This window comes from Oreochromis aureus, linkage group 12, assembly GCF_013358895.1.
Source record: "Oreochromis aureus strain Israel breed Guangdong linkage group 12, ZZ_aureus, whole genome shotgun sequence".
Taxonomy (NCBI): Eukaryota; Metazoa; Chordata; class Actinopteri; order Cichliformes; family Cichlidae; genus Oreochromis; species Oreochromis aureus.
Window position 1 is genome coordinate 20,613,750 of NC_052953.1, and position 16,055 is coordinate 20,629,804.

General features: G+C 39.4%; 1 protein-coding gene across 1 annotated transcript; it reads left to right on the forward strand.

The window, feature by feature from the left end:
- The first annotated feature begins 2,153 nt into the window (after positions 1-2,153).
- pes (pescadillo) lies at positions 2,154-15,999 on the forward strand. The gene is made up of 15 exons (XM_031755295.2): positions 2,154-2,340; positions 2,525-2,604; positions 3,995-4,148; positions 4,315-4,424; positions 4,678-4,849; positions 4,942-5,031; positions 5,360-5,476; positions 5,569-5,646; positions 10,083-10,172; positions 13,160-13,290; positions 13,382-13,507; positions 13,831-14,015; positions 14,954-15,126; positions 15,215-15,382; positions 15,617-15,999. The coding sequence occupies exons 1-15, from the start codon at positions 2,317-2,319 to the stop codon at positions 15,689-15,691; spliced, it is 1,773 nt and encodes a 590-aa protein (XP_031611155.2). The 5' UTR covers positions 2,154-2,316; the 3' UTR covers positions 15,692-15,999.
- Positions 16,000-16,055: the final 56 nt, after the last annotated feature.

Sequence of the window (16,055 nt, forward strand, 5' to 3'; positions counted from 1 at the left end):
AGACCAGACCGACCAACCTATGCACTGCCTGGACTGACTTCAAGAGAGCCTCTGACTCAATGACTTACATGTGGATCCTGGAATGCCTAGAACTGTACAAGTGCTTTTTCTACCCAATCAGAGCGTTCAGAGCGCTTTATACAGCATGCCTCATTCACCCATGCACACCCATTCATACAAGCACTTTTTCTATGCTTAAGTGTTTTCTATCAAACATTTACACTTGAGATGGATGCATTGGAGAGCAACAAGGTGCTAGTATCTTGCCGAAGAATATTTGGCATGTAGTCTGGAGCAGCCAGGGATCAAACCACCAAGCTTCCAATTAGTAGATACTCTACCTTCTGAGCTACAACCACCCCTGTACATCAGGAAGATGCCAACGAATGACCAGGTGCTTAGTGAATACCTCAGGCAGCAGAAACATGAGAAATAGGAAGGGCAAGAAGAGGAACCATCATGGAAGGACAGGCCCCCATACAGCATTGACCACCAGCAGATAGAAGAAGTGTCTGTTATCAAGAAATCCAACCAATAGCTGAAAAAAGCTGTACTGAAAGACAGCACAGAGGCACAAATCATGGCAGTGCAGGAACAAGCTCTAAGTACAAGATCCATAGAGGCAATGGTGTACCACACCAGGCAAGACCCCAGGTGCAAGCTGTGCAAAGATGTCCCTGAGACACTCCAATACATAACACCAGGGTGCAAGATGCTAGAGGGCGGCAAATCCAGGTAGCTGGTATATAGAGAAATATCTGTGCCAAGTATGGCCTGAAAGTCATGAGGTCAAAATGTGATATGCCCTCCATGGTGGTTGATGATGACTGAGCTAAGAGCCTGTGGGACTGCCAGTTACAGACAGACAAACTGGTGATGGCTAACCAACTGGACATAGTAGTGTTGGACAAGCAGAGGAAGATGGCCATAGCGAAAGATGTTGCTAGGATAACATTTTCAGGAAGAAGAAACACAAGAAGCTCAAGAAATACCATGGGTTGAGAGAAGAGCTTGAGAAGATGTGGAGGGTGAAGGCAACAGTGGTCCCAGTGGTAATCAGAGCACTCAGGATAGTGACTCCCAAACTGGGCAAGTGGCTTGAGCAGATCCCAGGAATGATATTCTAGATCTCTGTCCAGAAGAGTGTAGTCCTGGGAACAGCAAAGATACTGTACAGGACCCTCAAGCTCCCAGGCCTCTGGTAGGGGACCCAAGCTTGAGGCATAAAGACTGCCTGCAGGGCGAGTGGGGAATTTAAAAATATATATATATTTATATATTTTTTCAATAAAGTTATAAAGGTAGCTATGTATATATATATATATATATATATATATATATATATATATATATATATATATATATGACAGGTACCTTTACTATATATAGTAATATAATAAAAAAAATAGTGCTGTCACTTATAGTTGTGGTCAGAAGTTTACATACACTCATCCTGGCTATTAATGTGATGGTAATTTTGAGCTTTTAAAGATGAAACAAGAACTTAGTGCACAAGTTTGAATTTATTTTGGATTTTCTCTAATCCTTAAACATAAAAAGCTTAAACACTCGCTTAATTCTTAAATGATGCTGACACTTATATGACCTATGAACTTATTTTTAGTGATAATGATTGGCTACAAGTGGTAGTTTCTCTTTCCGTCATAAAAAGGTTTTTTTTTAATTTTTTATCTTTTTAAAAGCGCTTATTCTATTGACCAATGTTCAGAGTAATGGAAAAGTACAATACTGACCCTTATAAGTCAGGTCTGTGCTGGGAAACAAACCAAGATAACTGAACTCTATCAAGCATGAGGTTGAGGTGTAACGTGCTAAGTGACATTGAACCAATTATAAGTGGGGCTGTATGTATTTATTTAAACTTGTATGTAAAATTTTGTATAATCCACAGTTTGGATTAGAGAAAATCCAAAAGAAATTCAAACTTCTGCACCCAGCTCTTTGTTTTTAAAGTCATTAAAGTGTGCTGTACAATCATTCCACCCAGGAAAAAGATCAGTTCAAAGAAATCATTAAAAGCACACGCCATTGATGAGTGTATGTAAACCTTCCATACAGTGTATGTACGAATGTTTCACGTCCAAAACCCTTTTGCGGCTTTCCTTTGTAAACAGGCAGATCAACGGCCCACCCATGGGTCCTGCTGTTTGGGCCATCTCCTTCGCGCATGTCAAGCCACACGTGCATTTGCTGCGTGTCGTGTCGGTCGTTGTTGTGTACCATTGCGAATCGTGTACTTTGTGAAAACAACTACAATTGGATAAAACTCTGTGTTGGGTTAGAAACGGTCTCTAAATGGGAGGTCTTCAAAAGAAAAAGGTAGGTGTGGGTGTTCGTGTAATGTCGGCGTTTTATTACCAAAAGTCTGACTATCCAGTTAGCTAACAGCTAGCTGAAGTTTGTTTTTCTCAAACAGTAGATTCTCCTGGACTCGGGTGAGCTTATGTGCCTTGTTAACACATACTGTTTGCGCTGAATATGAGCATCTTCCTATGTTTTCCAGTTTGAGAGGGGCTCTGCCACCAACTACATCACCAGAAACAGAGCTCGAAAGAAGTTGCAGCTCAGCCTCCCGGACTTCAGGTAACGTTGCAGTTAGCATTTTTACACGTGTGTGTGTGTGTGTGTGTGTGTGTGTGTGTGTCTGTCTGTGTGTGTGTCAGTGTCAGTGTGTGTGTCTGTGTTTTAAATCACGATATATTCATACCCCGACGCCACTATATTAGTTTCTCGTTATTGTATAGTAGCTAACGCTTTCTGGGTGGAAAAAGGTGCTAGGGCCCATTTACAACACAAAGTCTTTAAAACTCAACTCAGTGGGTTTTCTTTGTTTGTTTGTTGTGAAACTGTGTATTGAACTGTGCTGTGTATTGAACAAGGTAGACATGTGTGCAGAGTCAAACAAAAGTGCATTTCTTTTTGGCTCCTGGCTTTGGAGGTCACAACAGTAGTCCCTAGCATCCTCCTCTTTCACATCAACACTCTGCATGTACTTCGCTACATCCATGAATCTCCTCTGTGGTCTTCCTCTTTTCCACCTGCCAGACATCTGCTCCATCAACATCCTTTGTTCAGTAATCATCCACCGTCCCTCCTCTACACATGTCCAAACCATCCCAGCCTTGTTTCTAACTTTGTCTCTGCTCAATCTTAGCTGTCCCTTTGATGTACTCAATTCTTACATTCCTACTGTAAAGTTGAAAATCTCAGCAGCTCTACCAGCTTGGCCTCCTGTCCAAATTATACTTCACAGCAGGTCTCACTACCATCTTGCAATCCTTAGCTGTCATTCTTGCTGCTATCCGTCTGCCACAAATCACCCCTGACCTTCATTTCCATCTTTTCCATCTGCCCTGCACTCTCTTCTTCACCTCTCTTGTGCACTGTTGCTTTGGATGGTTGACCCCAGCGTTAAAACTCCTCTTTCACTACTTCTGCTTCTCGCATCTTTGAAAAAAGTGAGTGAAAAGTATTAATGCATCCTCAAAAGTGAAGCAAAGTTTAATTAGCATTTCAGTAAAAACCTTGTTACCTTCAACAAGGAACAATGTATTGACGCCCAAGTTAGTGAGATAAAGTTATGTTAGTAGTTAATAATGGATCTGCACCTAGTGATATTCTTTATGATCAACACTATATCCATAAATCACATCTGACATATAATGTGCATATATTAATTTAACAAAAAATTCTGAGGTGTCTTAAATTTTTAGTGAATGTGATCAGAATATTTGGCAGTGGCTGGTAATTTCAAAATAAATCCCTGGTTCTGAAAATGTTACTCTCCATGCAAATATTACTAAGATTTTTTTTATAAACACCAGATTAGTTTCTGTTACATCACTGTATTTCTTATGCCATCACAGCAACTTACTTTTCTCCAAGTTTGTTCCAAATCTCGATTTCCAGTTGCAAGGCTTTCCCAGAAAGGAACCTTGTTGCAGACAAATGATTTCTCTTCTCTGATTTTCAGGCGACTTTGCATTCTCAAAGGCATATATCCTCATGAGCCAAAGCACAAGAAGAAGGTGAACAAAGGCTCTACAGCCCCAAGGACCTTCTACCTGCTCAAAGACATCCGCTTTCTGCTCCATGAGCCAATTGTTGGAAAATTCAGAGAGTACAAGGTATCTTACATAAGAAACCAGTGCCTTAGTGTGCTTTACCTCTACAAAAAGGATATTTAAATCACTTTGTTTTAATCAGTTTTTCCTCATCATGTCTTTGTTTTATTGTTTGATTTAAATTTGGTTGACAATCTTTTTTTGTACCTGTGTTATTTTCTTTTTATAGATATTTGTGCGTAAGCTTAAGAAGGCTTATGGAAAAACAGAGTGGTCTGCAGTGGAAAGACTGAGAGAGAACAAGCCAACCTATAAATTGGATCACATCATCAAAGAAAGGTTGGGTGGTTGTTCTTCACACTGAACATAAGAGGGCACAGTTGATCTTTTTTTCTCTGCCACTGTATGAATTAAATTGAAATTGTAGGGTAACAGTAGGACAGGATCTTTAGTAGTCTGTCAGTAGATTTTTTTTAAAGCTTTAATTGAAATTTAACTGATTTTTTTTATTTGAAAGGTAAGATGTTTTTGTTAAAAACACAAAACAAAAACAAAACCTCACAAATATTGTTTGTGCTTCTTTGTTTGGCAGGTATCCAACCTTCATTGATGCCCTCCGTGATATCGACGATGCCCTCTGCATGTGCTTCCTCTTCTCCACTTTTGCTCGAACAGGAAAATGTCATGTGCAGACAATCCAGCTGTGCAGACGGCTCACTGTGGAGTGGATGAACTATGTGATCGCATCACGTTCTCTCCGAAAGGTGCAAGTTCACCAACCTGTTATTGATCTGACTCAGTGAGAGTTGATTGACCTGTGTTCTGTAATGCACTAAACGTTTGTCTGCTTTGATAGGTTTTCCTCTCCATCAAGGGAATATATTATCAGGCTGAGGTGATGGGACAGCTCATTACATGGGTGGTGCCATATCAGTTCTCCCATGATGTAAGTGCAGTCTGGCAAATTGCAGTCAACAGGGACAGTGCTAATAATAAGCAGTCACTTTATTACTGTGGGGTTATAACATAGGTTGCCAGGCAAACATCGTAAATAAAAAATTGTCCTTAATGACTTGCCTGCTCATTAAGAATCAGAAATGTGTGGCTCCTATGAACAAGAAAACTGAATTTGCTTATGGCTTACACTTGTGAGCAGCTTGTGTGTTTTAAAATTAGAATATACTAAAAATTATGTTGGAAGTGACTGTGATTGAACTCACACTTGTAAATGTACCTCTGAAACTTGGTCAAACTAATATTTGTTTCCCTTTCAGCACCCCGTTGATGTTGATTACAGAGTAATGGCAACATTCACAGAGTTGTACACCACTCTGCTGGGCTTTGTCAATTTCAGGCTCTACAATTCTCTCAACTTGGTCTACCCACCAAAGGTATCATAGACTGTAATATAAAAAGGATTCATTATAAACTGGTCATATGTAAGCAGACCTGCCATCGGTTAATATCGCCTCTCATTTTGCAGCTGGACAGTAATGCAGAATCAGAGCCAAAGGAAGAGAGTGAGGATGACTATGCCATGAATTCTGAAAGTTACTTAGAGGTGAGTCACATTGTTTTAAAAAGTGTAAAAGACCTCTGATGTGTTTTTGTTTGTAGTCCTCATAACATTGAAAGGAGGCTTGTTGGTTATCCAGAGTAACAGAATAAATTCACTTAAACCATCCAGGATAAAACAGCTTTAGATCTTTGTTAAAAGTATAGTACCAGAGAGGACCGAGTTCTCTCTGCCACTGAGCATTTGAAACTTGGTTTGGCTGTATTGTAATGGTCTAGTTGTGGTATTGGGTGACTTTTTCCTTACGAAAGGCCATCAAACCATATCAGATTGTCAGTTGATTCAAACTGCTATTATAAGAGGAAGATGTGGTGATAGCAGAAATTACACACAATGTCTCCAGGAAGAATAGCGAAAGCATTGTTGACGCTTTTCGGAAAAAAACACGTCCCATGTGACCTCTAAATCCAGCTTTACCGTGTAAAGTCATTTTAAAGCACAGCGTACATTATTTTCCTGGCTTCATCAAAGTAATAAAGACAATGCATTCTGTTATTCAAGCAGGAGTCAACTTTATTTTCCCTCTGCTTTATTGAGACATAAAACTGGGGTATGTGTTAATGTGAATTTATAAATTGTAGACTTGTGCTCTGCTGAATGTGATCCACATTCCTTACTAGGTCATATCCAGTGGGAATCTCATTGTGTCTACCAGTTATTTATTCGTTATGCCAGTGGTTCTCAAACTGTGGTACACGTACGACTGGTGGTACTTTGGCTCTCTCTAGTGGTCCACGGGAAATCTAAAGAAAAAGCTGAGGATTCTTTTCAACAAAGGACCCACACAGAGGTTGAGCCTGCTATTCCATCCCAAGCAGAAAGGGGGAGCTCTTTATTGAACTACACATTGCATCAATAACCCCGCACATGAACTCACTCATGATATAACATCTCTTTCCATCAAACAACAACTGCCAGTGAATTTACACTGTAGCATTAACAGGAAGAGTCACGTAACATTAACAGATGTAAATAACAATTTCCTCGTCTTAAACGGCAAAACGTTCCCAAGGCATGATGGGAGATAACTAGCCACTCCCAACACACCACAGATACCATGTTCGATTGAGCAATTTCTGAAAAATTAAAACGTACAGCTCTGCTATCACTTCCAACATAAATGAAGACAGAAAACTAAACAGCGGTGGAGTTTATAGGGTTACTGAAATTGGGCTAGCTGGTATATAATGATGTCCTACGTGGTGGCTAGCTACACAGCTATGTTAGCATAATACAAACACAGTGAAGCTGGAGGATGAACGCTAACTTTTTTCCCACTCAATAAAAGTTAACGTTAGGGTTACCGATGGTTAGGGACAAATGCAGTCGCATGGCAGGATGCTGTAAACGGACCAAACGGTTAGTCATTAATATACTGCTCCATGGGCTGGGCTGTAGTTACATCATAAAGTTTTAAAAACTTAGCTTAGAAATGATTAGTGGTAATAAAAACCAAGAGAGGCCGACAGTGATCACTGACTTTTTTTAGGGGCTTTTTCAGATTTTTTTTCAGAATTTTTTATTTTTATTTTCAGAAATAGAACAAGATACAAAGCATTAAAACATGTTAAAAACACAACAGCCTTAATAAACTCAGTAGTTTGGACCCAGAAGCAGGATTCATACGTCATCACTTAAAGACTGGATATCCCACCTGCTGTGAATGTTTAAATGTAGTACAGTTGTTATTATTATCACTTGCCACATCCTGTTTATGACAGTTAAAATAAATAACATTCATATCAGAAATAAAATTGTCTTGTGTAAACTGTATATGGTGTTAAATAGGCCTATACTACTATACTTTAATGTCGGTCATAGGGGTGGTACTTCAAGAGCCATACATTTTATGTGGTGGTACTCATTGTAAAAAGTTTGAGAACCACTGCATTACCACTTTGCAGTTCTGGGTTGGACCCTCTTTTTGCTTCAGAGCTGCCTGAATTTTGTGTGCCATAGATTCAACAAGGTGGTGGAAACATTCCTCAGAGATTTTAGTCCATATTGACATAATAGCACAGTTGCTGCAGATTTGTATGCTGCTCATCCCTGATGCAAATCTCCCGATCCACCACATCCCAGTGGAGCTCTATTGGGCTACGTTCACACTGCAGGCGAAAGCGCATCAAATCCGATTTTTTCGCCCCTATGCAACCCGTATCCGATCTTGGTATGACAGTGTGAACGGCACAAATCCGATATTTTCAAATCCGATCTGGGTCACTTTCGTATGTGGTACTGAATCCGATACGTATCCGATGTTTTAGAAAGCGACTGCTGTGTGAACGGTCAAGTCGCATTAAATCCGTCTTTTACGTCACTGACACAGGACAGACGCCAATTATCAGCGCCGGAGAAGCGCCCGATAGGACATCGCGAACGATTTCCTACCATCCGGTGAAACTGTTGGGAAGACAACGTTGGAGAAATGTGAACATTTTATTTTTACTGTATTTTCTGCAGATTCTGACAGAAATCTGCAACTATCCTTTGAAGCACCGCTCCTCTCTAAAACAGCAAAAAGGATCATTATTAGGTCATCTACATTATTATGTAAATAACAAAATAACTTAAAGCAAAAATCTGGAAACATAAAGTCCGAAGTCTTTATATTAAGGGCAATCAGTCAAACAATATTGTTTGCTCTGGGTCTAAACAGAGCGAGTTGTGTGTGACATCTTCTTTTGCGCATGCGGGCCGCTTTGAGCGTTCACACTGGCGAGCGTTTGATGTCGCATTTTATGTGTAGTGTGAACAAGCAGACAAAAAAATCGGATTTGATCAAAAAATCGGAATTGAGCATTAAGACCTGCAGTGTGAACGTAGCCTAGGATTGAGATCTGATGAGGCTATTTGAGTGGAGTGAACTCAATGTCATGCTCAGGTTGAAAACAGTTTTAGATGATTTGAGCTTTGTTACATGGTGTTAGGGCTGTGCGATATGACCAAAATCTCATATCCCGATATTAAGACATCTATCATCCGATAACGATATAAATCACAAAAATGTAACATTTTCTGTAAATTCTGTGAATGTCGGGCAGCTCGACTTGCGTGAAGTGTTTCCAGCTGGGCGTCGCGTACCTGGAGTCGAGTGTTTTAACTGATGCATGAAACGATACATTTTTAGACATAGGTTGTAACAGCCGCTGTTTTCTTTGTGAGTATTTATTACACAGCGTGCTGCGGGGAAAAGCCTGTTCTAACGTTTGAGTCTAAGGTTTATTTTTTAGCACCTGACGGCTCTTTTTTGCTTCTCATCCGTAAATACTCTGCATCTTTCACATGATTCAGTTTATTTTGAAAAGTCTCAACAGGATCTTGAGCTTTATTGTGAAAGGTTTATGTGGAAAATAAACAAGCGGACACGAGGTGGTTTTACCGTCGTTGTTGCTAGCGACAACGCATAAAAACAAGCGCTTGTCCGTCTGTAGTGTGGTTATATTAAATATAAGAGAAAGAGAGAACTTTAGGAAATTAATATAGCCACTACAGTGACCATCAAAATAATGAAAAAATATTGCCGTAAACAGTTTATTTTGCGACACCACGAAACAAACGATAGCGTAAAATGAAACGATAGACGTTTTTCTATCGTCATCCGATATATATCGTTATATCGAACAGCCCTACATGGTGTGTTATCATGCTGGAAGCAACCATCAGAAGATGGTTACACTGATCATAAAGGGATGAGCATGGTCAGCAGCAATACTCGGGTAGGTTGTGGGGTTTAAATGATGACCAGTTAAGGGGCCCACATTATTACGCCACTGAGCTGTTGATACAAAGAAGCATGGAACCATGCTTTCATGTTGTTTACACTAAACTTTCACCCTACCTTCTGAATATCACAGCAGAAATTGACTCATCAGACCAACCTGTGTGAATGGTAGCCTCAGTTTCGTGTTTTTAGCTGACAGGTTTGGCATCTGATGTGGTCGTCTGCTGCTGTAGCCCATTTACTTCAGCTTTTAATGTATTGTGTGTTTTTGGTGATGCTCTTCTGCCATGTTTGTAACAAGCGGTTATTCAAGTTACTGTTGCCTTGCCATCCCCAGCCAAAGGAAGGTTGTTGCCATGTGATTGGCTGATTAGGTATTTGCATAAATAAGCGGTTGAACAGGTGTCTGTAATAAAGTGACTGGTGAGTGTATTTATTTAACTTAAAAATACAGTACACGTAACATGAGGTCTTGCCCTGTGTCATTTCTGACACTTTAATTAGAGCTCAACATGTAGTGTACCTATTAGTAGCCTTCAGTATACTAATAGAGAAATTATGTAAACCTATGTTTTTAAAGAAACAAGCCACATATGCTTAAATTAAACTGGTGACCAAACTAACTAAATCTATTAAATACGCATACATTGAGGTGTAAATGCTAACACTTGTTCTTACCTTGTTTTTGATTTTGCAGAAACTGTCAGCTCTGAGTGCCAGTCTGGCACGTGTGGTTTCTTCTGCAGAGGAGGAGGAGGCTCAACTGGACCATTTTCCCACTGAAGGGGTAAGAAAGCTAGCTCACAAAACATGACACATCACATGCATCTTGATTTACTCAAGCAAAGCATAATTATTTGTTATTGTGAGAAATATAATTAAAACACACAGATCACCACTTCATGCATAATGCATCTCATATGTATGGACGTGTGCATGTGTGTGTGTATATATATATATATATGTGTATATTTAGTGTGTACGTGTGTGTGCATGTACATGTCTATACTTATAGATATCTATTAATTACATAGTAATAGTAGTAGAATAGTTGAATTTATTACTTGCATATTTCCACAACCTTCCATAACACATACTGTGTATGAGTGTACATAGAACCTCAGCTACCGTTGTATATAGTGTATTATCTTATTTACCTGAGCTGTGGTACTGCACCCCCCCCCCCAATAAAGTATCTTATCTCAATCTTAGAAAAAACTTTCATTCTTTCTTTTTGCTCTAATTAGTCTCTAAGGGTGAACATTAAAGGTTACATCATTTGATCTTTTGGAGGTGTGATACAAGGGATTTACAGCTTTATGTTTGGTTGCTAGTGACGATGTGTTTCTCACCCTGGGAAGCTTGTTGTCAGTGACTGGTTTGAAGTTAACGATTGGTTTTGGCAATTCATTCTGATTTTCTGTAGTGTTAGGAAGTAAATGCAGTTCAAACTCTGCTTTATTTTATTTATTTATATTTTTGGGGGGGTGGGGGGCTCAAGCCATGGGCACTTAATCATGAGAAATATAAGAATGAAAAATATAAAAATACAATCTGTTATTCTAAAGTTTTCAAGTCCACTCACCTGAATGATCTTTCAACGTTATAGCTTCCAGACTAAAGTGCTTTATTAAGGCATTAACAGATCAACTATGGAAAGTGTGGCTAGTATCGTGTATTTCTGTGTCTTCTTTTCAAACTTTTTACACGCCTGATGAGCACATCTTTTTATTTTGCTTGTTCTTTCTCTTCTTTATGGCTGTACAGTTAGATTGAAAAATGTTAGTGTTTCTGAGACATTAGCTTTACTACAAAGCAAGGTAACCGCTTTTTTTTTTTTTTTTTTTTTTTTTTTTTTTTTTTTGTTATTTAAGTAATTTCGGGACTTAATTGTTACTAAGACATTGGGTGTAACTTCCTGGTGGGTTAATTTTACCTGAGCTTTGTGTGTCTATTCTTGTGTGTTCTGAGAACGTAACAGATCAGATCTGCACAAGTAGCCTACTAGCCTGTCACATTTCCTGGAAAGTAACACCACTATTCCTGTGGGTCTTGGTGTTTTTAGAGACAATCTAAACCCTCTGGTTTTCCCTGATGAGTCTCGATCACAGACATATAATCTCAGAGGAAGGAACTGTAATCCCTTGATGAGTTGTTTTCTGCTGGCTGCATGCAATTTCAAAGTCTTTTCATTGGTTCATTTATGATACTGTAGCTGTAGTCTATAGTTAGTGCATAAGCAGTGATGGTATTACTTTCTAGTCGGAGTCAGTGAGCTGTGGCTGTGGTGATCCTTGAGGACACCCCTTTCAAGCCGATGACACAAATGTAACTTGGAACAGATAGGTTAGATATGTGGTTAGTGTTCAGGCTGACCAGAATAAAGGAACTTGTACTTCCTATTGATGAAGTTAAAGTTCACAAAAACCAGCTCTAAGATGCTCTACAAGATGCTCTAGTGCCTTTGCTTCCAGAGTGGAGCATCTCACTTCAACTTCTTTGAAGTTGTTTCAGGGTCCCATAGACTTTATTCCTGGGACGTGAGGAGCAGGGTCACAGTCAGTCTACCCATCTACCCTTCAAGATGTAGGTGTAGTATGTTCAAGATCTTAAGTGGGTGAAAAGGCCAATTCAATCCTGCTACCTGGAATAAGTGAGCAAACAGGCTGCAAACCTCCATGGTTGCATTCCAGAGCTGGGGAGTCCAAGGGGGGTGGCTGCAACATAAACTGCATACCTTTAAAACCAGCCACTGTCATCCATGATTCTAAGTAGAGCCAAGGGCAAGCTGTCGTAGCTTACTGCTCATCAGTGGCTTCTGATTGATGATTTTAGGGTAACACATAACACACATAACACAGTGCATCTCACCACTAGGACTTTGTCTGTTAGTTGTGGACCATTGAACTCCATTTGTTACTGCCATATGCATGCAGTTAGTGCTTCCACACATATGAATAGGCAATGGTGCTGTGTGCCACATCTAAGCAAAGCCATGTCTAGGCTCTGAAGGAGCTGGTTATGGAGATGTTAATGTTTTTGCCGTCCTAAGATAGCCAGTCAGCAGAGGCATATCATAGCAGCAGCTTGGTAATACTGCAAGCAACAAACACCACAAGCTAAGCTGGTGGTAAAAGATGCAAGACAATGGCAATACTTTAATAATCCCTAAGGAAATTATGTGATGAAGCCTGCACTATACTCAGCTGCATTTTTTTTTTTTGTTTTTTTTTTGTATTCTTTGAGTATTGTACATGGGGTAGAGTAGCCAAGCCAACTTTATTTATAAAGCACTTTAAAGCTGGTGATCCAACAGCTGAGTAGTCATTTCTATTAGACTTCTTTGTTCTTCTTTAGAAGAATTTTATTTTATTATTTTTATCAGTTTTAAATTGCTTTGCATATGTTAAATTTCAGGCTCCAGACAGGTCTGTGATTGGTCATCAGATGCCAACAATAACTATTTTTATGTATAAGTGCATCAGCTGTGGTAACAAGTCCACTAATCACCACTGCTGAACAATTTAACACTGGTTCAGACAGTTTGTCTAACCTGACTGTGATTCTTTAGTTAAATCTGAGCAGATCAAATTCAGAGATAAATAAATCTATTCATTGTCGAGTTGTACTTTTTAACTAGCTTTTTAACATTTTCCTTTTGGGAATTGTCATAGGGTTATTAGAAATGCAATGAAATTAAGCTGTTCTGATTTAATTGTCAATTGAAATTACCAGAAGAATAATTCATGTTTTCCCTTTAATTCTTTGATACAGGAGGACATGGAGAAGATGGAGGCTAGGGAAAAGGAACTGAAACAGCAAGAAGCTCAGAAGAAGCTTTTTGAGGGACTCAAGTTTTACCTCAATAGAGAAGTTCCCAGGGAGTCTCTGGCGTTCATCATCAGGTGAGCGAGAGATGCTACAGTGAAGCAAAGAAACGTCCACAGAAGCCGGAAGCTGACTTTTTCACTTTTGTGTATTTCTGTTGCCTTTCAGGTGTTTTGGAGGTCAGGTATCCTGGGACAAGTCTGTGTGCATTGGTAGCACATACGAAATGACAGATGAGACCATCACCCATCACATTATTGACAGGCCCAGTGTTGACAAACAGTATATCAACAGGTAGAGAAATGCTGTGCTTTTCGTCATGTATGGCAATGCTGTCTAAACACCCTTCTTTTTTTCTTATAGAGGTAGTTCATTTTGGCATAGAACTCTTAATCCTAGAGACAGGAAGTGTGACATCATGTATATGACCCAACTTTACAATGACTCCTTTCACTGGAATCTTTCCTATCCCATCCCCCCCACCCCCTGGTCCTTCAGCACAAAAAATCCTCACCAAAGAGCAAGATTATATTCTCATCATTACATAGTAGACACAAGAAAATGTGCACTTATTTGCTATCATAACATACGATTTTAAAAACCTTTGCTTGTTTTAGATACTACATCCAACCCCAGTGGGTATATGACTGTGTCAATGCCAAAGTGCTCTTGCCTGTGGAGGATTATTTCCTTGGGGTGACTCTACCCCCTCACCTGTCTCCGTTTGTGGAGGAGAAGGAAGGTGACTATGTGCCTCCAGAGAAACTGAAGATCATGGCCTTACAGCGAGGAGAAAAAACAGGTGTGGTTCAGTTATATCTCAGTGTGTGTGCAGGTCACACCCATAATTAACTGACTTTTTTGCCCTGATCTTAGTCCTGGTTTAAAAAACAACCAACAAAAAAAAAAACTTCACATCTGAATGAACAACAGGTGTGTAGGAGGAAAACTATAAGATAGCTATAACCTCTGAACATGGTCTCTTGTCAGTATTTTGTTGCATCATAAAATTATGAGTATTGTACATAATCGAGTAGTTAAGCCAACTTTATTTAAAAAGAACAACCACTGAGCAAAGTGTTGGACGTAGGAAGACAAACACACTCTAATACATTTTTTTAAAAAGTGGCCTGTTTAATGTGAAATGGCAGCAAATTCCACAATTCGGGAACTTCTACAGCAAAAGTCCTGTCCCCCTCTGAGCCTCCACTGTGTCCTCGGCATATACAAGGAGTTGGTCAGCTAATCTGAGCAACTGGCAAAGAGTGCAAATGCAGCAGCTCAGAGAGGTAGTGTGGAGCGAGGCCATGTAACGACCTGAAAATAGATAAAAGAATTTTAAAATGTCATGTGTAAAGTTAAATAGACTCGTGGCATCTATTAATCTGAATGGTTGTAATTGATATTTGTTATAACTTATTTGATTTTTTTTGTTTTGTTTTTGGAGACTTTATCACAAAACTCTTTTAATAGTCTCATTATGTGATTAATTAGTGCCAGCATTCCTTAATTGGATGATTAAATTTTTCCTGGTGGCTGGATCGAAATGTTGTGATTTACTAAAAGAACTGTAAGTGAGACAGCGTGCAGAGGTTCTAGTTTATCTGATCAGTGCCCTTAAAAAAGCCACTTTGGCAGCACACAGTAATGAAAATAAAAGACGAATATTTAATGTAAGCACACAGGATTCAAATGTCAGAAGCACTAATTTTAAATAATTCCCTTTTCTTCCTTTTATAGGCAATGAACAGGAGGAGGAGGAAGAAGAAGAACAAGAGGAGGAGGAAGAGGAAGAAGAAGAAGAACAAGAGGAGGAGGAAGAGGATGACAATGGTGATGAAGAGGACGATGAAGAGGAAGTAGCAGAAGAGAAAAACCTTAAGAAAATGGAAGAACAAAGATCCCAGGGCAAGGTGATATGTCGGATCCTGTTTTCTTTGTCATGATTTTATTTTTAGTAATCTTTTAGAATCTTTATTGACTCATCTTGTTCCCTTTTAGTCTCTACAAGTCAAAGTGACACCTGGAAAGCTGAAGGTAGAAAATAAAGCACGCTTGGAGCAAGAGGAGAAGGCAGAGGAGAAGCGTCTAGCCATCATGATGATGAAGAAAAAGGAAAAGTACCTCTATGACAAAATCATGTTTGGAAAGAAAAGAAAAGTCCGTGAGGTTCGTACAATCCCTCTTCGTTATTTGTTCAGCCTAAAAGCTTCAACATTGAATATTTTAGTGTTGATACTGAGCATTTTATCTCAGGCCACAGTGTTTACCAGTATTATGTAGCTGCTGCGGCGAGAACGGTGCAGCCCAGCGCTGACCCCCGCCGAGTTCAATGAGCTTAAAAATGGTTGCGTAACTGGTGTTGAGTGTCTTCCATTAACTGGGCTCCTTCTCTTTTTACAGGCTAACAAGCTTGCTGCCAAGAGGAAGGCTCACGATGATGCAGAAAAAGCAAAAAAGAAAAAGGCCCGAAAATAACTGGTGCCTACTTCAGACTGACTTTGTTTTTAACTTTGAGGTTGAGTACTTTGCAGGTTTACATACCATAAAACCTGAAAGTGTAGTAGACCTCTGTGTGCTACATGCACTCTAATGACCTCTGCAAAACTTCAAACAGCGCAGGTTGTCACAAATGCTAGTTGTGTAATTATTATTGTAAAAGTAACTGTTTGTTTGATCTGTGCTACACTTTTCTGTATTTCACAATACAACTTCGTCTTTATTTTAAAGTCTGTAACCGAAATATTTTACAGTTAAACGGACTGAATTAAACCTGTTACTTGTGATATTGCATCTCTAAGAAGAAATGATTCTCTTAGTCTCGGCGCCATATTGAAAAAGG